At 41.9% G+C, this 22,520-nt stretch overlaps 1 protein-coding gene across 1 annotated transcript in view; it reads right to left on the reverse strand.

The window, feature by feature from the left end:
* The window catches only part of LOC148017456 (uncharacterized), a 193,581-nt gene that overhangs the window by 93,627 nt on the left and 77,434 nt on the right, over positions 1-22,520 (reverse strand). The window contains exons 6-10 of the mRNA XM_087663178.1: positions 12,299-12,517; positions 11,725-11,869; positions 11,438-11,541; positions 11,033-11,278; positions 10,555-10,749 (exon numbers count right to left, since the gene is read on the reverse strand). Coding sequence (XP_087519304.1) covers positions 10,555-10,749; positions 11,033-11,278; positions 11,438-11,541; positions 11,725-11,869; positions 12,299-12,517 — 909 coding nt within the window. The remainder of the gene's footprint in view (positions 1-10,554; positions 10,750-11,032; positions 11,279-11,437; positions 11,542-11,724; positions 11,870-12,298; positions 12,518-22,520) is intronic.

The following is a 22,520-nucleotide window of genomic DNA, read 5'->3' on the forward strand; positions in this document are numbered from 1 at the left end:
AGGGCAAAAACAGCCCAGTTTGGGCTGGAACAAACCCAGGACTGCATGCTGAACAAAAATGTCCTGACAGAGCTCCTCTGTCTCCTGTCAGACTCTGACAGGAGCTCACAACCAGGAGATGACAGACTGAGACTGAAGAAGAGCAGGCTAACACCCCCTCTCAACTCTTGGGAGAGTCTGAAGACCCAAGAACCGCATGTGATGAAGCAAAGAAGCCTGAGGCAACGGCTTCGTAAAGAGATCAGCTGCATTGGCCGCCGTAGGACAATAGACCACCACCAGCTCCGAATCCACGATCCGCTCTCGAACATAGTGATACTGAACCTCAATGTGCTTCGTACGAGCATGAAACACCGGGTTCTTGGCCAGAGCAAGAGCACTCTGGTTATCCACGCGCAGCTCCGTAGGTCCGGTCTGGGAAAAGCCAATCTCCGCGAGTAAGCGACGGAGCCAAACTGCCTCCATAGCGGTCGAACATAGGGCCCGATACTCAGCCTCTGTAGAAGAAAGTGCCACAGTAGGCTGCTTCTTGCTGCTCCAAGAGACGGCACCAGATCCAAGGGTGAAAGCATAACCTGTAGTGGATCGTCGCGAATCCACATCACCTGCCCAATCAGAATCACTCCATCCAGAAAGGGTAATCCCATCGCCATACATGATCCCAAAGGATCGAGTCCCCTGCAAATAGTGAAGAACCCGCAAGGCCGCCTGCCAGTCATCCTGGGTAGGAGTCTGCATAAAGGAAGACAATAAAGCCACCACAAAAGAGATATCCGGCCGAGTGTGAAGCAGCCAGATAAGAGAGCCGACAAGGCACCTGTAACGGGTGGGATCAGTAAGAGGAACTCCAGCTGTCAAAAGCTTGGACTCAGGGTCCATAGGGCATGAGATAGGCCGACACACAACCATATCAAACTCCGAAAGAAGCTCGGAGATGTACCTGTGCTGCGAGATAAAAATGCCCTGTGCCATCTGATAGATCTCCAGACCTAGAAAGAAGTGAAGGATCCCTAGATCCGTCATGTCAAACTCCTGCTGAAGAATGGACCGTGTATGCTCCACCTGCTGAGTGTCGCTCCCTGTAATGATAAGATCATCCACATACAAGATAAGGAACACCGAAAGAGAATCCACAACCCATAAGTAGAGGTTGGGATCATAAGCGGAGCGCGCAAAGCCACTCTGTAGAAAGAAGCGGTCAATCCACTGGTACCAAGCACGAGGAGCCTGCTTTAGGCCATAAAGAGCCTTCCGCAGCCTGTAGACATGATCCTCCTTCCCCTGCACAAGAAAACCAGGAGGCTGTGAAACATAAATCTCCTCCTCAAGAATGCCATTCAGAAAAGCAGACTTGACGTCCATCTGATAGACAGGCCAACGGTGGTGTGCAGCAAGAGCCAAAAGAACTCGGATGGTGGACATCCTAGCTGTAGGAGCAAAAGTCTCAAAGTAGTCCAACCCTGCACGCTGTGCAAAACCCTTGGCAACAAGCCTAGCTTTATGCTTGTCCAAGGAGCCATCTACAAGATATTTGGTCTTAAAGACCCATTTCACACCAATCACCTTCCGTTTCGCGGGACGCGGTACAAGCTCCCACGTATGGTTTCGCTCGATGGAGTCGAGCTCGGCCTGCATAGCCTGTCTCCAAATATCCTGTGCAAGAGCCTCCTCCACAGTGGAAGGCTCGGAATCCTGAAGAATCTGTGACATAAGAGCATAGTTCACACATAGTGAACTGTCCCGCTGGGCCTGTAAACGGGCTGATCGACGTGGACCTGTAGAAGAAGCAGGAAAGTGAGTAACACCTGAATCCTGCATGAGCCGGCAATACCATAAAGGAATCCGGAGAGACTCCTGCGGCTGTGAGGGAGACCGGGGGGCCTCTGGAACCTGTAAAGCACCCAAATCGGAGAGGGACTCCCCCTCACCGAGTGAAGGTAGATCCTCCTCATCTGAAGAAGGCTGTATATCCCGTGAAGATCCCGAAGTGGCGGTAGAAGAGCTCGTAGAAGACGAAGGCACATCCACCAAAGGGGAAAGGGAAGCCGAAGGAGGAGAAATAGGGGGGGTGCTAAGGGGCATCCTGGAAGGAAGTGAAGGGAGAGAAGGTGGGGAGGGGGGGGGGGGGGGGGGGGAAGGGGGGGGGGGGGGGAGTCCGTCGATGATGAAGAAACATCTGAAATAGAACCATCAATCGGATCCTCAGAGGCCGAAGCCTCATCAAAGATCACATCCCTGCTCACCTCAACCTGCCACATCGTCGGGTCGTAGAGCCGATATCCCTTCGTGGTCGTACTATAACCAACGAAGATAAGCTTTCTCGACTTAGAGTCAAACTTCATCTTCCTCTTCTTCTTGTCCACATGGACAAAAGCATCGCACCCAAAGATGCGAAAATGGGACACGGAAGGCTTCTTCCCAAAGAAAGCCTCATATGGAGTCATGTCCTGTAACGCCGAAGTCAGAGGGCGGTTGCGTATATGCACCGCTGTAGCCACCGCCCCTCCCCAAAGGAAATGAGGAAGACTCCTATGCTCCAGCATAGATCGGGCCATCTCAATCATGGTCCGATTCGCACGCTCCACCACACCATTCTCTGATGGTGTGTTCGAATGGGAATACTCCACCCGAATACCATGATCCCTGCAAAACTGAGAGAAAAGGTGAGAAGTGAACTCTCCACCGTGATCAGCTCGAACACCACGAACCTTGGAAGTTGTTTGGGTCTCCACAAACACCTGCCACTCTCACAGAAACGGGAGTACGCCTCGCTCTTGTACTCCAAGAAATAAGGCCACACATAACGACTAAAGTCGTCCACAAGCAGCATCAAATACTTGGCCTTCCCAAGGGAGGCCGTGCCCATAGGTCCGCAAAGGTCGGTATGAACCAACTCAAGCGGAGAAGTAGCCCGCCTAGAAGCAACCTGCGGGTGAGGCTGCCGGTGCTGCTCGCCCCTCAAGCAGCTAGGGCACAAAGTGTGAAGAGGAGGGAAATCAGGAAGTCCCTCCACCATCTTCCTCCTAGAAGCCCGGCAAAGAGAATCGAGGTTCAAATGACCATACCGAGCATGCCAAAGCAGCCCAAGTTCATGGGAAGTCCGCGCAGCCAAGGCTGTGAGCATATAAAGCCCACCCTCCTGTGTACCTGTCCAAAGAGCATCACCTGTAGAAGCATCCTCCACTGTGACTGCATCCTGTGTAAAAATGACTCGGGTACCTAACTGAGTAAGACCATGCACAGATAATAGGTTAAAACCCAAATCAGGCACATAGAGAACTTTGGCGGAGGAAGACCACCTGTCAAAAAACATAGGTAAAGTCCCCACTCCTTGAACAGGAACAGTAGAATTGTCACCAATGGTGACTGTACCCCCTCTGGAACGAAGATCCTGACGGAAGGTCATATGTGAAGATGCTCCACTATCGACAAGCCAAGGCTTCTCCTGTGTGGTAGAAGCTAGGGCAGTGTCTTCCTCAACAAAGAGATGCACAAACGCAGATTCTGTTGTGGCTGGGGCCGCCTTCGAGTCCTTCTCCTTAGGCTTCAAATGGGGATACTTCTGCCAACACTTCTCCTCGGGATGAGTGCCCTTCCCACAATGGGGACACTTGGGCTTCTTCTCCTTCGCATCCTTCTTGTCTTCCTCCTTCTTATCCTTGGCCTTCTCCTTCTTTTGTTTCTTCTTCTTGCCGCCACCTGTGCCGGCCGTAAATGCCTTGGTGGAGCCACTGGCTCCCATCTCTTTGAGTCACTCGTCATGCTCCAAGACAAGCGGGGAAAGCTCCTCCCATAGGAGTGTCTCACGGGTCCTCGAGGTGATGAGGCTGGTGTAGAAGACATCATAACGGGGTGATGGCAGCTGAGTCAACAGAATCATCGCCATATCCTCAGACGATATCAGACGACCAAGAGAGGCTAGCTCGCCTCGCATATCCTCCATCTTCGTGATGTGCTCCTTCATGGAAGAAGAACCATCAAGACTGAGCATCCGCAACTTCTTCTCCAGGGAAATCTTGTGGGCAAATGTTTTGTGTTGATACAAAGACGCAAGCTTCGTCCACACTTCCGCCGCGGTCTTTAACCTATGAACATGTACAAGAACAGAATCATGTAGACTCATAAAAAGAAAGGAACGGGCTCGAGAGTTGAGCCTATCCCATAAGGCTGCACGGTCCATAGAGGTGCCATCGGACGAATCCACGGGGGGTCGGTCGATGGGCAAGGAAACAAGCTCCCACAGGTCAAAGGTATCAAGGATGCAAGCCACCTTGCATGACCATAGGGAGTAGTTGGAACCATCCAACTTGTCTTCCTTCGGAAAGGAAGGGAGAATCGGCACCTGTATAGAGGGAATCAAGGAAGGCATCCGCACATCTGATGCAGTCTTCACTGAAGAAACCTTCGAAGAAGATGGAACCCTCTGAGATGCATGGACTGAAGAAGGACGAGTGCGAGGAGGGTCTTCCCGATGTCGAACTTCTCGATAGTCCCGCCTCCGCTCAGAGGAATGATGAGAGAGAAGCTCATCCTTTGAGTCTTCAAAGCCTGAAAACTGGTAAGACATCTTCCAATCTGCAAAATACCAAAGAAAGTTGTGCCGCTGTCGAAATAGGACCAGCAATGTGGTCACCAACCACCAAGACGCAGGCAAGGAGTGCCTACAAACACCTAGATCTGCAAAACGCAAAGAGATCTGATGTCGAACACCAGAAAAGAGACCACCAGCACCAGGAAACAGCCCGGACAGAGGTCGCCAGCAGGAAAGGAGCAGCCTGGGGTGGAAGCGACCTGTAGAGCAGCAAAACGCAGCCTGTAGGGAGGTCGCCCAGCAGCAGGAGAGGCCGCCTGGCTGCAAACGCAGGGTTGCTGCGTCGCTGGATGACGTGGCAGCCTCTGCAGTCAGCGTGGTCAGCAAACGCAGGCTGAACAGCCTCCTGATGCTGTCGCCTGGCTGTGATGGATCTATTAGCAACCTCCTGAAGCAGTCGCCTGGCTGTTGTGGATCTGTTGGCAGCAGCAGTAAGGTATATCTCTCGTCCTCCGTGCTCTCAATCAGGCGATGATACCATGTGAGAGTGCGCAGCGGAAGAACACGAACACAGAGGAGAGGAGAGAGAAAGCAGAGAATGAAAGAAGAAAGTCTGCACTGACTGAGATGAATGCTGAATACACTGGAATGGACAGAACAGTCCCTGCACGCAGCCCGGAGCATCAGTGAGGGAACCAGGACAGACTGGAAGCAGTGGCAGCACCAATGCCGGAGACGGAGACGGAGGGAGCAGTGCTGTACCTGCAGAGAGCAATGCTGGACTGACTGGGGGGGCTGATATAAATAGCCCCCAGGCCAGCAAACGGGACGACCAGCCAAACCGGCCGACCTGGCCAGATTTGGCCGACCAGCCAGATCTGGCCGACTGCCCAGAAAAATGGGCAGTCAGGGCAAAAATAGCCCAGTTTGGGCTGGAACAAACCCAGGACTGCATGCTGAACAAAAATGTCCTGACAGAGCTCCTCTGTCTCCTGTCAGACTCTGACAGGAGCTCACAACCAGGAGATGACAGACTGAGACTGAAGAAGAGCAGGCTAACAACAGTTTGGTGCGCGGCTCATGAAATTGTATGTGAGCACATTGCCTCTCCAATGCACCTAAGGCTGCATATGCTTTTGCCAAACGAGCCTCTGATGTCTCTCTCCAAGAGAACTGTGGTCCCTTCAATGTGACCACCAAATAAACATACTGCCTAACCATCTCCACTGGCTCTCCGTCAAAAGTAAACTGGTGCTCAGCTCTTGTCACCCAAGCAGCTGAAGTGTTAAATACCATAGCTTTAGTTTTCCCAAGGTTCACCTTAAGATCTCTATCTCTGCAAAAAGCTGATAATGCATCCAATTGTCTATTTAGTCCCTCAGGTGAGTCAGATATAAGTACAATATCATCGGCATAAAGCAGTAATGGTATCAGCACTCCAACTAGGCTGGTTCCGGCCCCACCAGTCCTATCCACATATTCTGAAATTTCATCTATATACAGCCCAAAAAGGGTCGGTGAAAGTGGACAGCCTTGTTTCACCCCAATGGTGCTATTTACTGTATCTGAGATGCCCTCAGGTGTTCGTACTCTGCCTATCACTGTCTCATACAGGGCATAGATACTCCACTGTATCTCTACGGGCACATCAATGTTTTGCATTCTTTTCATGAGTCTAGCATGTGGCACTGTGTCAAAGGCCTTGCGAAAGTCCACAAAACAGCAATAGATCTTTTTCTTGAATGCCTTGCCTTCTTCAATGATTGCCCTCAACGTAAAGATATGGTCTAGAGTTGTATATCCCCTCCTGAAGCCAGCCTAGCCTTTTGACCTCAGGCCATGCATCTCGGCCCATTCACTCAATGCTTGTTCCACGATAGAGCCATATATCTTGGCCAGCATGTATCCAATCATGATAGTTCGGTAGTTACTAGGTAGCACGGGGTCTCCACTCTTAAAGAGCGGCACAATAATATGGTCTGACCAACAGGTTGGAAATCCCTCACAAACTGCCCTATTAAAGATGTGAGGCAACAACAGGCATCCTCCTTAAGCACATTGAATGTCACACAGCCAAAAAGGAGAAGAGACGTTGGAACAACTATAAAGAAAACTAGAGCTAACAAGGAGAGCGACAACATGGGCTCCATGCCAAGCCATGCATTCCTTGGCAAATCTCTTAGGCCCCCTTGAATTATAACTACTATAGAGCATCAGGATGATGTTTAGCATGCTCCCTCCCAATGCATCTTCAAAAAAAAAAACACCCACAATCACAGCACAGCACCTAGGGATCCTCAAATTAGATACATCCAGTGACCTTGGTTGACTGGCTCCGTGCCTAGTCCCCTAGCCCTTTATACATCCCCCACAATTGTTCAGGGCACATTAAGAGCAAGACATACCTAGGGAGCTCGTCTCGTTAGACCTGTCACCCTAAACCATTTCCACACTTCTTTTTTGCACTCTATCTCAATGCCATTGCAATCAATAGTGGTAAGCAAGGCACAAAAGACCATGGAAAGTACACCATACTCTTCAAACACTACAAGTAGCCACCAGCTACCAAGAGTTAAGGCGTCAATGAGCTCAATTATACCACATCATGTTGTCAAAATCACAAATGATGTCTCAAGAAGCCTTCAAGTATACTTCTCCTCAACATCAACAATTTCTTCCACCCCATTAAACCCTCGCTTCATCTACACATTGCTACGAGGAACCAGACCAGCAGTCTTCTAACTACGTAATATCTAAGTATGCACTTACACTCACATATTATCTGCACCACAATCTATACACAGTTTGGGTCCTCAAGTGCAAGACAATACTCTCGGCTTGCTTTGAGTTCGCAACCTGTCTCCCAAACTAATCAAACTACATCTTGTGCACAATAAGAAGACTAGCACCAAACCCTAGGGAGAGACTATATGAGAGGTTTCCAATTGCAAGTATAGAAGACTCCAACGAAAGTACCGTCACCTCTTCATCAACACTCAACTTTCAACTCTTGTCCTTTATCATCATGCAAGCCCACCCACATGCAAAATTCCCAGAACACCAACCCCTATGCCAACCATCAGTGCAATTCCCAACAAAGAATAGCCCTATCACCAACTATAACAACCCTATCACCAACCAATCAGGCCAACCAAGTGCCACCAACGACCTTCATCTGCACCACCACCAAAACTTCTCCACGGCAAACCACAACAATCCCTTCCACCCACGTCTTTGGTGCATACCAAAGCCTACTACCTACGACGGAGAGTGCCATGGGATTGGCACTTATCTAGGAGAGGGATAATGTTAACCTCAGAACAAGAAAAAAACGGAAAAAGTGGAGAAGCACAAGTCGGGAGCTAAAAGAGGCGGCCCAAAAAGAAATCGAACACAACAGAAAAAGCAAGAAGGAAAACAACCGGAAGCGCAAGGGCGGCCTCAAAAGCTAAGTTAGAGGCAAAAGCACATTTTTAAATGTAAGGCGCCCCTAAAACTTTTTGTAAAAGAGCGCCAAGCTTCCTCCTATGCAAATTGTAAAGGTAGATGGGCGGTAGGAAGAAAGCTAGGAAGATAGGAGGACAGTGGAAAAGAGAGCCTAGGCCACGGCCAACCATGTAACAAAGGGGATAAGGGAATGACCGCCCGAAGGGAATTAAGATTAGGGTTTTGTGTAAAAGGTAAAAAGTGAATGAAGAAACTCATTCTTTGGTGTGTGGCAAAGTGGACTCATCTTCTTCTCTTCTTCTCTCCTTGCTTGCTTATGTATGCTTGAGAGAGAGTGTGAGAGTGTGAGGGAGTGAGTGTGAGGGTGAGGGATCAAAGAGAAGAAGCTCTCCACTATCTCCCCTCTTCTTCTCTTCACTCCTCTTCTCTTGTCTCGCACGCGGCTATAGAGGATGGAGCTTAAAGGTGGAGGCTTAAGGTTGCTTGAGCTCACATCACGAATCATAGAGCTACTGGTGTGCTTAAGGGAGGAGGCAACTCGTTTGGGCATCAAGGTAAGCTTACTACACCCCGGTGGGATCGAAGGTGCATCGACTAGGTGAGAGATAGCCATAGGTGTTCACTTGAAATGCTTGAACAATAAGCTGTCCATGGGTCTTGGCGGTTGAGCATGAGCATGCCTCTACAGGCTACGTGCACACTAATCAGTCCTCATTTTTATTCAGCTTTCATTCAGTTCAGTGCAAATTTTCTCCTTCCATTCTCTTCTTTCATTGCAGCCTTTCTCTTCCCTTCTCTCCCCATGTTCGTATTTCCTCTTCTATTGCACACTCACATAAGATTGCATGAGGGATCACAAGAGCAGCAAGTGGTGTTAGCAATCGGGTAATTGCACTTCTCTAATTGCTTGTTGAGAACGTGGTGAAACCCATTAAATTGTTTGGTCAACAGGTTTTTAATGATATGGCAAAACATCAAATTCTTGGTCTATCGATTATATGCATGATTTTGTTTAATCATGGATCAAATCATGAGCAGTGTGCCTTTGTCTTTAGCAATGATCAAGATTTGGACTAATTGAGATCATCTCCAATTGTGCATCTTCTCCAAGCACCGGCCCTCATTAGTTTATTTCCATTATGAAATGTGCTCTATTTCATATCACCATGCTTTTCAATGTCACCAAATAAGTCCTTTGCATAAAAAAAATTTTGTAGAACCATCAATGAACATCACTAGTGAAGCAGAGAAAAGACCAGCTGGAAAAAAAAAACCTTTCTTTTGAAGCTTGAAGCAGGTTATTCTGAATACCATAATTCTTTATAGGAAATTGTTTCTGTTACGTGGTTGTTTAGCATCCAAAAATCCTGTTACACACTTGTGCAAAGTTATATATTCTCTGCACATGGGATAAAAGTGCTCTACTTCCTTAGACTCTTGCTGCTGGGTATACCCTCGAACTTGGAATGACACAAGTCAGATAATTGATCTAACACTCGTGGCAGATCTTGCTACTTGTGGCAAAACTGGCAATTCCATCAAATTTGTGATTCTAAAGGTCTTCATTAGCTATCTTGTTTATCATTTGCAGTCCTTGAAATTGAGGCATTATAAATCTAGATCGAGGCACTTCGTAGCTTGAAGATACCTACCATAGCACAGAGTGACCTAGCACTGCTTTCATTGTAGGGCATCAGCAGATTCCCTTTGTAATCAAGAAACTTTGACAAAAAGAAAAATAGACAAAGCCCATTCTCCACACTGTGTGTATTCCAATGAGAACCTACATCTTGGTTCTGGTATAGTGTAATTGCTAGTCAAGACTATTTGCATTTCTGGTTTTAAGACCTTCTAGACATGAGACATGTCTGCTTAATAATGCCCCCTTTCTAGCCTGGACAAGATTTTGGGCATCATGAGACTCGGGGTTGATCACACTAAGCTGGTTTCACAGTTGGCAAATACTCGTACTTCAGTCAATATTTGCTTCCATCATTGAATGAGTGCCATCAAGTTCAGCAAATAGATTACATACAGGTGGAGTTGTTATTTCATTGTTTTAAAATGTCTATTGGCAAGACCTCTGAAAAAACCAGTAAGAGAAACAATCACCAAAAAGGTGTTGTATATATAAACAACATCATGAGATTATGTTGAACTTCAAGCTGCTTTAGGTTTATGAAAGTTTTATTTGCTTCAGATTATGTTGAACTTCAAGGTGCTTTAGGTTTATGAATGTTTTATTTGCTTCAGTGTAAGAAGTGTAAGCATGCTAACTGTTAAGTTTCTATGATTGTCTCTACCTTTCGGGAAGGAATATACAACAAACATTTGAACCCAAGTAAGTATTAGGGATTCATGTTTGCACCGCAAGAACATTAATGGGCATTATGCTAGTCTGAAACTAGTGACCACAATATCTGGACTATCAGTCAAGAGTGCAGGCCAGCAAATCTTTCCAGTCATAATTTCAAGATTTTACTCAATGTACAAGACTTTACTAAGAAACTTTGTCACAGAAAAGTAATGAAGCCTACAAAGAAGAATGATTGTTCAAAGCAAGAGAAAATACATACAATTTCTGCCTCGTGACCTCCTTTGAACTGCAAGATGTCATGCTCCAACGCACAGGCCGAAATAGCACTTTGATAACGTTTAGAATCAAAAGGATTTGTCAAAACTATGTTTCTTCGAATCGTGTCATTCAATATCCAAGGTTGTTGTGGCACATAAGCTACATGGCGTTGTATAAAGTATTTTCCTTTCAAGCACTGCAGAGACAATGAAGAAATCTCTAAGCTCCCTAACCATCTCTGGTCAACTTCAATAAGACGAAGTGAACTATTCCATGACAGCAACATCATAAGAAAACTATCATACATCGTCCAATTTTTCTCTGTCGTCCAAATTTTCTCTGGTGTAAAATGAATTGGCCTTAGTTGCCATTCTCAATTAACTGGGTAAAGATGTATGCTTTTCCATAATGATTTTAAGTTGACAAGATGTTAGTTTCAAAAGGATAACAGTATAATCTCCAAAAAGAAGAAGACTCACCTGCAATTCACCCAAAAGACTGTACAAGAGTGAGCTTTTTCCACTTCCAACTGGACCATGGATGGAGATTAACTCACCCTTCCCCAGAGTCAAATTAATCTCTTCTAGAGCTGTCTGAGTTGGTGGAGGCTGTGCTGCCTGGAACTCTTGAAAGTTATTCTTCCTTGAATATACATTTGGAAATTTTCCAAAATTTGTCTTATCCCAAGAGAAGGAACAGTCTAAGACCATGGCAGCTAGATGCTCCTGAACCAGACACTACAGTTTATTTCTCAATATATAGGTGCTAGTATAGTGATTCTTCCAAATAAACCCTCCCATCTTTCCTTAAAATTCGAAATTCCCCCAAACAAATAATCGAAAGCAAGAAACAAACAAATATTTATGAATATTGTGAAATCGCACCTCCTCAGAATCATATTGAATGTCTGGAACTTCAGCATCATTTAAGTCCAGTAGCTTTTGTAGCCGTCTCAATGAAATAATTGCCTCTCCAGTAGCCTGAATTCCTACAAATGTCAATGCATCCTTTATCAGCCTTATAATAGTTATGTTATCTGTGGCGGAAGAGGGGAACTTAATATTTCTTTATCTTCCGTTTTACAACTGAGATGAGTCGCTCCCGTTAAGAATTTATAGCACTTGGGTCATTTTAGTAATCAACGAAACATGCAGAGTTTGCGTCTGTGTACCTAGAGGAGCCAAGCTAAAAGTCCGCACAAATATACCGAACAATGCTAAGATTGTAAATGCCTTTTCCGGCGGCAAGAAATGGCCTCCGTGTAAGGCAAAATATGTTCCAAAAGTCGCCAGGGTAGCAAGTGGTGTGAGTGAATCCTGAGATGATCACAGCTTACACACATTACAACCAGAAGGTATCGCTTACATAATAATCAAAGGAATTCATGTTTTATCATAATCTAGAAATATGTCCTTGTAGCAAGTGGTGTGAGTGAATCCTGAGATGATCATAGGTTACAAACATTACAACCAGAAGGTATCGCTTACATAATAATCATACGAATCCATGTTTTATCATAATCTAGAAATATGTCTTTTATGCAAAACAGGAGGCGTTGATCACAGTTTACAAAGATGAGAAAGAGAAGGAACCATGCCAATTCTATCACAGTTTACAAAGATGAGAAAGAGAAGGAGCCATGCCAGTTCTATCACACTGTACAAAGATGAAACTAAGATGGTTCTATTGTGATTATAACGAGAAACATAGAATCTGTTACGAAGAAAGAGAACTAGGAGACACACCCGTATAGTGGAGTTCGAAGCGCGGACGAAAGCAGCTCGTCTGATCCAGCGGAGTTCCTGCTTTCGCAGCTCGGAAATGCGCTGCAGGAAAGGGACGGTCCATCCATTGTACTTGATCACTCGGATGCCATTCAGTATCTCCCTGGTCAGATGCACTCGCGCATCTGTGTACTCCACGGCCTTCACACGCACCTTCCCAACCTTACGCGCCATCCATACCTGAAATCTTACTAAGATGGACTTCTTGAGAATTCTCATGCAAAGGCCAACCTCCCCATCCCAAAGGTGATGGGGATACAAAGCACGTTTTGAAACAAGGCTTACACAAAAGAGAGAACAATAATTGTTATTGTTAAGAGTAAGTATGTTCGATATGGGCTTACAAATACGTGTCTAACATGCTAAGTTTTTCCAACAAGTGCCACTTGAGTCGATAGGATGGATACATCAGTAGTGAAAGGTCACTGGTTCAAAACCTTTAGTTGAGCAGCTCCTCGGTGCATTGTCCTTCAAGGTGAAGAGATTGGGATGAAGCCCAATCAAATCATTCAAAGATATTTGTATTTTTTATGCAAAATGTAACAACAATGTGCTATTGTATGAAGGCACTTCAATGCAAAATGTACTATTTGTATGCTATCATACAAAGGTTCCTCAAGTCCTAGATAGATAAAGAGACTTACACATCCTTTATCAACTCCAACTCCCCTTACAGAGTACCTCGGTAACATGCCATTATTGTAGCTCAGTGTTTGGAACCCTTTTCTCATGCGGTAGAAACTTCCAAAGCTTGGAATTTAGCATTTTGTAAGTAGATATTTAAACAATTTATTCTTATTAAGAAATACCCAACTTTCTCACAACAACATCTCCTATGACTCATCTAGGGGAAACAAGGCCTACCAACCACACTAATCTATAAGAATCACAAAGATTTTAATCATCTTCAACTTGTGTCAAGCTCCTACTCTTTGGAAACAATTTTAAGATGCCATAAGCGATTTACAAAATGTACTCATAGCAATTTGACAATAACAAGCAAAGAGTTTAAAGAATCAAGTTTCTTATTATCATAAGATTATCATACGGCCCTAAAGATTCATCCATTTTAGTTGCTTTGTTCTATAATCAAGTTACACTTGTATCGTGCCAACAAGCAAGCTATACTCAAAATGAATGTAGTTCTTCCCTCATTCTCGCAAAGCAACTTTATTTTAATGCCATGTTTCATTCATGTGCAAATGCTCCCTTTTAAATTACAATGTAATTGATCTTGCTTTTCCAAGGAATGCAATACTTTTTTCAAAAATCCCAAAAACATGTAAATATGTTTACATCCAAAAAGGTCAATAAAACTCAAAGATGGTCTTTAAGCTTTGAGTGAAAATCAAAGCAATCTATGAGATCAAGTTTATGCTCACTTTAGATAACAATTTTGTGATCCATTTTGAAAGCTTATTAAACACGGATCAATCATAAAAAGTGAAAGAAACCTAAATGTAGCCTAATTTCTTATGTTCCAAGTGCATTAAATGAAAACTACTCTAATAATATGCCAAAAGCTCACAAATCTAGTGCACTTTCATTTTATAATGTGTTGTTAATGCATATACAATCACGCTTTGAAACGTGGAAAAATATTCAAACCCATTATAAGTTTATTTTAATTTTCAATGTCTCTTTGGGAGGAACAAGGTGAAAGAAGAGCCATGTGAAAGAGTGACTAATAGACAATACATAAGTTGAGACTCAAGATCTCACATGTGAGAGCTATCATATAGAAAGTGGATTTTATTATTTACACTCTCTTCTCCCTCACACAAAAAAGGCAAGTTGTTGTTGTTGTTGTCATTGTTGTTATGTTATTTAGCTCTTGAAGAGAAGAAGTAAAGACCTTAAAGAAAGCCACAATAGAAAACTGTATTTTTCTTTACTTCTTCTTTGATTTGAAATTATGTAACTTTGTTTTTGATTGTGTGTGATTGATATTGTGTTACATTTTTGTTAAGTTTTTGGTTTAGAGTTAGCTGCTACTAGTTTCCCTGCAAAGCAATTTGCAGAATGCTATTACAACAAATTATGCTTAATAGTGCATGTAATAATGTGGGCAAAATGTACTAACTTACATGTAAAAATGCACTTTGTGCACTATGTGCAAAGCTCTATTCTCTATGTAGTGTGTAGAGCTCTATGGTGCTATATTCTTTGTTTAAATCTCTATAACATTTTGAGTGTATATTGGGCTATTGCCAATTTGCAACATACTTTTAATTTTGATTTTTTATTAATTGTTTGAAACCTTAAATCAATATTATTTCAAAATCTTAGGAGGTTTTGTCTCCTTTCCCAAAAGATGCATTCCTTCCTCTTTGCTTTAGGATTGATTATGAAGAGTGGGACATGTAAAGCCTTAGTTTCACATATCATGGCATGGAGTAAATTAAGTTATCTTTGAAACCAATAGGATAGAAAACTTAATGATTCTCCATTGGAGATCGTACCAATACTTAATCAATCCATGGGTCAAAATGTCATTGAAATGTAGCTTAAACATGACTTGAGAGCTATTTCTCAAAAGGCATCCTCCCCATAAAATGTGTGAATGATCTTGAAGTAGAAACTCAAAGTATCCATTGCCTCAATAGGAAGAGCAATATTTGCTCTATATATCTTCTTAAAGATACTTGAAGGATTTTCCTTTTATTCATACCAATCTTTAGCATATCAACTCTACCAATCTTGTACAACAATCTCTGCATCATATTCATTGCCTTTTTGGTGAGAGATATAGATTTTCAACTTCATGGAATCATTTTTAGCTACCATCAGAGCCTTGTATTAAGTTGGAAAGGTAACCATATTGCTTGCTACCCTTCTTGTTCTACATATAGCTAGGGGATAAGGCACTTAAAACAAGATGAGATGGCTTTGACCATTAGTAAGGCTTGAACAACCACAACTAGCACATTTGCACATAACCTTAGGAGAGAATAATGTATATTCACATTATCCTAAACTGTAAAGGATCACATTATTACATGGACATTTTATGGAATTTAACAATTATCCACTCTCATGTAAAGGGAAGTCAAGTAGAGATGTATATACTTGCCTTGTTCACTGTTACTTTGTTTGTGATCGATGCTAAAGATCTAGTCCACTCTTATGTTTTACTCATGATTGGACATTGCGTATTTCTTATTGTTCAATCTTGATAGGTTTGTGTTAGTCCACCACATTCACATGTTGTTCCTTCCTCATTCAATTTGTATCTTCGATTAAGGATGAATCTTCTAAGCCTAGTGGTGCAAAAAATTTAGATTTGTTTGTAAATTCATGCAGTCTTTAAGGTGAATAACATATTTTTGTCTTCTAAACTTCATTATCAAGCATTCTATTTGTAAATCTATATTTATTTGTGAAAAATTTTTCAAGATCGGATACAAAGAAGAGAAAAAATGTTATGCAAACATGGATTTAATGTTTTTCTTGAATAGATTTTTTGGGCACAAGAAATTCAAGTTTCTATCATGCAAGTTTACGAGTTAAACTTCGAGATGCAAGCCTACAAATTCAAAAATTTGGACTTTTCAAGTTTCAATGGTTCATATTGACAATATGGCAAATACATTGCATGCAATGGTTAGATATTTGCAAGAAGGAAGTGGTGGGCTATAAAATCTAATATATAGCAATATAGTGGAAGGTTAAGACATGGAAAAGCATAGATACAAGGCAAATGTTTCTTAAAGATGTCAAGATCAAAGCTAGAAGATAATCATATTTGGAATAGGAGGTATAATGCAAGTTCAAGAATATTTGCAAGGCTAATTAAAAAGGTGGAAGATATATGGAAGAAGAGATAGTGCTAGTGTTCTCAAGCCTCTTTATACAAGCACAGTCATAGCTACTAATAGGCCTCATAAGAAAGTATGAAAAGGTACAAAGGAGGTAAAAGGCTACATGGAAGTTGGAGGATCGTTGCCATCTCACTAAAATTTTAAGAAGAGAAGCAACATTAGAGTAGCCATGAGAGAAGCCTTGATAGATCGATGGTACAAGCGTAGTATAAAGAATATGTTTTTGGAGTGGAAAATTGAGGAGGAGTAGTTATTTCCAGCATGCAATCAATAGGAAAATCAAAGTCAAGGAGTCCTTGCCCCTTGTTTCTTCCATTTTTAGGGATATTTAAATCAAATAATAGATGATTGAGAAAGATACATGGATGAGGTGATTTCATTCTTGAAAGGGTATGAGAGAAATAAGGCTTGAAGGAGGAGACAATGTGTTGATAGAGTGGTGGAATTCAAAGAATGTGTGCTAGGATCTTTGCATGTGCAACAAGAGATGACCTAGCCTTGCAATGGCTACTACAAAGTACTAAAGAATATATCAAAATATAGGAAAAGAACACATTCAAGGCAGCCAAGGTGTGGGATATGTTTGGCAAAGCCCTAGATACATTCTATTTTAAAGACCTGGAAAATAAGCAAAAGAAGGAGACCTTGGTGAGGATTGAAGATGAGGTAGGCAACATCTACATGGCAAATGGGGAGATAGTTGAAACAATTGATAATTATCTCTTGAACATGGTGGGAAACTTTCCCAAGGATGGAGAATATGTGCATAGGAAGGCTAAAAAGCCTATTAACATGGTACATTCCAAGGTACATATTGAGAAACTATTGCTGCTTGACATGCCCTTTATTGAGTATAAGCTTGAATTTGTGGTGAAGAAGATGAAGGGGCAAAAGGCACAAGGTCCCAATGAACTACCAATTGAGCTTTACCAACATTTTGGGAATACTGGTAGTTGTTGTTTTATGCAAATTACTTAATAGCTTCATCAAGAAGGATGAGGTTTCAAGTCTAGTGAATAGGAAGCTAATCAACTAATCCCCAAAAGAATGCGCAAGTTGACAATAAGTGATTGGTAACCCCTTACCATGCTTAACACAACATATAAAGTAATGACTAAAGCCTGTTCTTGGAAGATTAAGTTTCTTCTACCAAACCTAATACATTTAACACAATATGGGTTTGTCCATAGGTGCAAGAGATAATATCATGTTCTAAAACTTGTCATGCTAAATTGTTATGGTTCTTGACCAGGAAGAAGAGAGGTATGTGCCTGTAAATATGGATTTTGAAAAAGCCTATGACATAGTTTCATGGGATTTTATAGTTCAAGTCCTAGAAAAATGGGCTTTGGAGGGGCTTCTACAAGATGGTCAACTTTCTCATCCAAAATTCCTGGGCCGAAGTTTTTGATAATGTCTATTTGCCCAAAGTATTTCAACTATGATGTTTAGTGAGATAGGGGTGCCCACTAGTCCCCCCTTCCCTTCACGGTTGCAATTGAGCCCCTGATTTGTGTAGTTCATGATAAGATAGTTTGATTGATGGTTGATCAAAGATTTCAAGCTACACAATGGTGGCTTCTTTGTTATGAAATTTTTTGCAAATGATAACTACACTTTAGTAAAAGTATAAGAAGGCTTAGCTAGAGCACTCTAGTAAGTTTAGGATGATTTCTCACTCCCATCCGGTTTAAAGATAAGCCAGAGAAAATTTGACTTATTATACTTAGGATGGGAGGAACTACCAAGCTACATCAACAACCTTAGATTTAAGCAAGTCAAACCCAATGCCATACTACCCTATTTTGGTTGCTCGATTGGCATAGGGATTACACTAGCAAGAAAGTTCAAGTGGCTTAGGGAGAAGGTAAATGGAAAGCTCATAAAAGTAACTAGGATAGTCATAGGGTCTAGCTAGGAGATTAGAGCCAATTCACGCTTAAGTAAATTTTACTTACACAAGTTTACATAGTCAAGTTTAATGTTGTATGGTTAGTTTGCTTGACCACTCTTAATTTTATGTCAAAATTGTGGGGAGTTTATAAAGTACCTATAAGCATGGTGGTACTCTATGAATTTGGAGAAGTCCAAAGGCTTGGCAATCATTGATTGGTGAAAATTGTATTATCCCAAAGACCTTTTTCTCTCGCTAACTCAAACCATCTCTCTCTTCTTTAAATGACTCTCTCTCACTTCAAACACACACACTCTCTCCTTGTTGTCATAGCTAGGGTGCTCACATAGTCAAGGATGCGTGTGATTCAGTGCTTTTACTCTCACATTCACTCACTTAAGTCTCAACTTAAGCATGGCATGTGAAGGGATAAGCCCTAAGTGAAAGCACGATGTTGAAGCGTTTGGGGTCGAAAGTCTACCACGAGGGTAAGAGACAGTAGGGTGAAGGGAGATTTAGGGAGAGGCACAATTGATGAAAGAGAAGGGGTTCAAAGAAATAGAAGATGTACAAGAATACTCATAGAGGTGAAGCCTGTCAATTTATTTCTGCATCTTGAGAAGATAAATCCCTTATAGACCAAAAACGTGAATCAAACAGTAGCATCTTCTCTACTTCCTAGAACTCCAATCTAATGCTTTCATTGGCGTCGAAAGGGAGGTTAAAAACCAGAACACCTGATTAGGATTCTCCCAAATCACTCCTTCTTCTTCTCCTAGTTCAAAGTGTTGTTTGTTGCCTGTAAACTACGATTGCGCATCGCACGATTTTGCCAATCCTTCTTTTTGCATAAAATCCCCTAAAATTTTTGAAAGCCACTTGCTTATTTTTACACGTCATCCTATTCTAGAAGTTGTCTATAGCTTTTGGATATTTACAATAAATAATATCCCAAATATAATAAATAGGCTAAACTTGTCCAAAAATCTAGTATTTTTGAACCATCCACACTAGGACACTGACACTAATGACTAATATGGCATTGACTCTCTACATCAATAAGAAAGCCAAATGACGATGCACTCTAGATTTTTTCACACTATGTCTACATGTAGCAGTATGACATCCACCCCATCTTAACCTGCACACCCTCTGGCATGTGCCAAAGTCTTATGGATCTGCAATGTTATAAGAAGTATCCTCAGCCATGTCAATGTCTTCATCTTCTACTCTTCTTCTTCCATATTCTCATGTTCATGCTTGGTATCCAACTCCTTCAACTCATATGATGAAGACTCCCTACATTTAAAGAGCTTGATACATTTTCCACCCACTGGAATCCTTACCACATATGGACCAAACCATCGCTTTGCTATCTTTCAATTGGCACGACACTAATTTTCCAAGCTATTGTCATAAACCAACACCCAATCCCCTTTTTGTATGTGGTCAAAGTAAGTGCCGCTTGTTAAACCTCTTCTTGTTCTTGATCCTTGTAGTCTTCAGCTTTTTCATAGCTATCTCAATGTTTTTAGGCCTTCTTTCTAATTGTCTAATGCGTAGGACCAGCAACTCTTCTCTATTCAAACCCTCTTCCCATGGAAGAACACTCCAAGTAGCAATAGTCTCCTCAATAGACATGATTTCTCTTGTCCATACATTAATTGAACAGTCATATACCTTGTAACTGCACTATGAGTGGTCCTATCAGCCCATAAAGTAAAGGGTAACATTCTTGGCCACTCTTTCATCTTGCCCTTCCATGACTTTGCTAATGCCTTAATGATAGGCTGATAACCTCTTTTACTTTTGCCATTTGCTTTAGGATTGTAGGCTGAAGTTAAAGTCAACTTGATACCCAATCATGAAAAGAAGTAGCGAGCCTCATCCATATCCAATTCTCCTCTATCTGCAAAACCACTTTACCAACACAACCATATCTGCAAAAGACTTCTTTCAATAAGAACCTGCAAACTGCTTGAGTAGTCTTTGTACTAAGAGCTCGACCTTCCACTTGATTTGTTAAGCCTTCTCGTGCAAGCACAAGATATCTCATATTCCATAAACCTTAGGTATGGTAACCAAATCAACTACCCATTTGTAATGCATAGACAATGGATAGGTCGGTTGCAACCTATATCTATGCTTTACCATGGAATACATCTGATAGACATTGCATGATTCCACATAATGTTCCACATCTTTATACATGTTTTGCCACTAATACTTCTCTTTGATCTTGGTAAATGTGCCCCAAACTCCTCTATGTCCAGCCCATAAACTTTCATGAAACTCTTGCATCACCCGTTGTTGAGAAGCCCTATCTCCCAATACATGTATTGGAGCTCCTCTCTTTTTCTTTGCATGCTTCCATAAATATTCATCTTTCAAGAAATATCCATAAGCTTTTCTTTTAATCCTTTTGAATTTAGCTTCAGAACACTTAGCCTTCTTTGTCATGAGGTTGAGATATTGGCCTATTATTAAGCCATTCATCCTCATACAACTCTTCCAAAAATTGCATTCTTATTGAAGCATAACACTGATGATGCTTTCTCTCTACCTCCCATCTCTTCTCCATGGCCGTAAGTTATTTTCTTACTGTTGAAATCCTTATTACAATAGTTGTACCTATTGTATTGCTATAATGACAATTGTACTTGCATTAATGACATTACTTGTTGTTTTCAAATCTATATCTGCAGTAACATCAGTTGCATACTCATTCCCTATTGTCATAAAGTCATTTTCAGCACCTATCACATCATTCTCTTCATCTTCCATCAACTCCTCTTCATCTTCAAACCTCGCTCGTGAAAGCATGTCAGCCATGGGGTTTTCTCTACCTGCAATATGCTGAAAATCAGGGTTAAGTGACTTTATATATGCAATCCACCATAACATTGCAATATCGGGAGTTGAGCAATTCAATATCATGCCAAATAGGGGTAGACAATCAATCTCTACCACTACATGAGCTCTCATAAAATACTCCCTATCACACTTGAGAGTTGTCACTATACCCCAAAGCTCTCTTTTGACTTGAGAATATTGATGTTGCCATTCATTGAGGACCTTTGCTCCAAACTAAATGGGATACCTATTCCCATTAGCATAATCTTGACCCACTGCCCAACCAATGCCAATTGGGCTTGTATTAACTTTTGAACTGCCTTCATATGTTGTTTACCCCACCAATACTTTTGCCCTTTTCTTAAGAGCTGATATAAACTTTCAGCCACATGAGCAAAATGCGGAATCCATATCAAGTAAAAGACACATGCACTCAAAAATCTTCTCACCTTGAAGACATTTGAGCATGTCTCCCACATCTTGCTTATGGCATCAATCTTTACTAGTGAGGGCTTTCTCCCATATGGTCCACACATGTGCCCAACAACTAATACTTCACTCCAAAAACCGACTTTTCTCCTGATAGAGTTAAATGCACTTCTTAGAGATGGCTCAAAATCCTATCACAATTAGCAATATGATTAGCTACAAATCTTCTACATCCATGCTCATTCAACTCTTCATTCTTCTCATAGATATCACATCCTTTGATCAGCACATCATCAAGAAAGGGTAAGTTCAATTGAGGAATATACTCCCTCAAAAATTTATGCATAGCATTCATCATATGTGCCACTGAATTGGTTGCTCCTTATGGAAGCATACACGTCCTAACCAATCCAAGTAGTGTCTTCATGGTAGTGATATCCTGACTTTCCAATGCAAGCTAGAACTGATCATATCCTAAATATAAATTACCCATCGAGTAAATTGCCTTGCATGCAAATGCTTCTGCAAATTCATCCACTATCGGACTTGATTCAACATTCCTTATGGTGACTTTATTAACATGTTGTAAATCCTTTATAAACCTCAAAGCACCATTCTTCTTTGGAACAATAAACCACTGATTCAAATATGGAGTTGAAGAAGGCTCCAAAATGCGCATTTTGATCTTCTCATTCAAAAGCTCTAGCAGCTTAGGTAGATATTCCCAAGGCACTGGAATAGGCTTTAAATTCCATGGCACATGAGGTATTGCAAAGATCACCATAGGTGTAACTATGGTCAAATCAACACATCCAATTTCATCTGGCTAAAATGCAAGGCTTTCCCATTCCTTGACAATATTTGTAAGAAACAAGCTCTTTTTGTAGGCAAAAGGAAGCTTGTATCACCAATTTTCAGCTCTTGTAAAGTTTCAACTCTAAATTTTTGTCCTACTCCATGCGGATCCCATAAACTAGGCTATTGAGTCACTTTTTTAGTCAACACATCACTTTCAGGCAGTAAAGGCAAAGCCACATGCTTAACCTTCTTTGCAATTGTTTTGTACTTTGTATCCACCCTTGCTTTAGCCCTATTTTGTAGCCCATAACATTCGTGCTCAATAAACTCTTGAATGACTTTATACATCTCTAAAGTGTCAACGTAAATAACCTCTTTTTCTACCCTA

This window comes from Lygodium microphyllum, chromosome 22 (assembly GCF_053477565.2).
Source record: "Lygodium microphyllum isolate KBCC chromosome 22, Lygodium_microphyllum_v1.1.10, whole genome shotgun sequence".
Taxonomy (NCBI): Eukaryota; Viridiplantae; Streptophyta; class Polypodiopsida; order Schizaeales; family Lygodiaceae; genus Lygodium; species Lygodium microphyllum.